Here is a 1833-nt window from a genome sequence, read left to right as displayed (position 1 = left end):
TTGGAAAGTTGTGGCCAGTTTTGAAGGGAATTTTCCTAACAGAATTAAGCAACTTCCTATTGACAGACACTTCGACATAAATAATGTCAAGAGGGTAAATCTTGAACTCAATTCCTCATATTCTCTTATGGTGCTTACTTCTTATTGATCCCATTTTGTTTATGTCAGATTGTTCTAGAAGCAGACGGCTATCAGCCTTATCTAATCTCTCCAGAGAAAGGTTTGAGGTCCTTAATAAAAGGTGTTCTTGAACTGGCAAAGGAGCCATCGCGCCTATGTGTAGATGAGGTATGCATCTAACGAATTGTTCCTTTTGTTTCAGGAGATATTAAGTCTTCAAAGGATAGTCCAATGAAAATAACTTGGGGACATACCTGTCTAGAGATTTAGCTTTAGGGGGTATTGTACTAGGGTCAACCTTCAAAGCTGGACTTCTATTTTCGTACAGATCTGTATGCCCTAATGAATATTTGTCATCGTTTTCCCATGTCACATTAGTTGCTGTAGCCATTGTCGGAACATTTGGGTCAGAAAGCAAATTGTCTTGTGCATCAGAACAATATATGTGTAAAGATTATGAAGTCCCGGCAAATGGTCAATATGTTTTGGGAGCATAATGTATTTTTATAATAACTGGGCCATTTATTTGTTTTAACCTGTACTCATAGAGATATGTCAATTTCCTTGGCTGGTTTGCTAATTTGATATCATCACATGGACACTGCAATTTTGGTAGACTTCTTATAAACTAATTTAAAATCCCATCTTGTGTTTCTACTGAGCTTTTTACTGAGATTATTTATAACTACCATATTAGGTACATCGTGTGCTTGTGGATCTAGTTTCTGCTGCTGCAAATGCCACTCCTGGGCTTGGAAGATATCCTCCATTTAAGAGAGAGGTAACACAAATGTTAAGGCATAGGATAGCTCTTGTCTAGCAGACCTCTTATCTCTGCCTTGTATTATTCTTCTCTCCAACTTAATAAAATTATTCTTTTTTTCAAAATAAATAAATAAATAAAATTCATAATATCATTTTAGTTGAACTCCCTACTAGATAAGTTTGGAAATTCGAACTACGATTCCTGCTAGTATTTTTTTTGTTTATATTATTGTATATAGAATCTTTCATTCTCCTATCTTCTTGTATCATTCTTTGTCTCTTTTTCTTTTATCCAAAATAAAGGAAATCTGCCATTATTCATTGTATTAAGAGCTAATTGGCTCATTGCAAATTTTTTTACCAGATTGTGGCAATAGCAAGTTCTGCCCTTGAGAAATTTAAAAATGAATCCAAAACGATGGTGGTTGCACTAGTTGATATGGAGCGTGCATTTGTTCCTCCCCAGCACTTCATTCGTTTAGTGCAGAGACGGTATGTTCAATATATGAAACTTTTTGTATCTCCATTTGTGGATTCATAATCTATGCTCTTTGATGGGATAATGCATGAATTAAACATCGAGGTAGAATATGCAACTCCTTACATTCACTACCATTGTCTTGGTATATATATATATGGCTTATGGAATTGCTGTGTGATTGAAATGGGATTCTGGGATTGAGAAGATATTTAGGATTCTAAAGATTTGAATCTGTTGACTACCTGATTGTAGTCTTCCCAAGTATATGACATTTTTGATTTGCTATGTTCTAGCTGCCTACTGAAAAGGGTAGAAAATAACATTTTAAGTCTAGTCCCGGTAATTGAGTTTGCCAGCCTCCCAACTGTCAATGTCTTGCAAATTGGTGGAAAGTGATTCTGTGAATTGCGGAATCAATCCTCTTAGATGATTGTTCCTCTATTAGTAATGAGATTTCCCCCTTCTCC

At 35.5% G+C, this 1833-nt stretch overlaps 1 protein-coding gene across 1 annotated transcript in view; it reads left to right on the top strand.

The window, feature by feature from the left end:
- Positions 1 to 1833, top strand: part of LOC107465550 (dynamin-2A) — a gene marked incomplete in the record, with an annotated part of 11610 nt that overhangs the window by 3569 nt on the left and 6208 nt on the right. Inside the window, 4 exon segments of the mRNA XM_052258034.1 lie at positions 1 to 94; positions 169 to 288; positions 818 to 901; positions 1250 to 1377. Coding sequence (XP_052113994.1) covers positions 1 to 94; positions 169 to 288; positions 818 to 901; positions 1250 to 1377 — 426 coding nt within the window.

The sequence above is a fragment of the Arachis duranensis genome, chromosome 1 (assembly GCF_000817695.3).
Source record: "Arachis duranensis cultivar V14167 chromosome 1, aradu.V14167.gnm2.J7QH, whole genome shotgun sequence".
In the NCBI taxonomy this organism is placed as follows: Eukaryota; Viridiplantae; Streptophyta; class Magnoliopsida; order Fabales; family Fabaceae; genus Arachis; species Arachis duranensis.
This window is presented reverse-complemented; position numbering and strand designations above follow the sequence as displayed.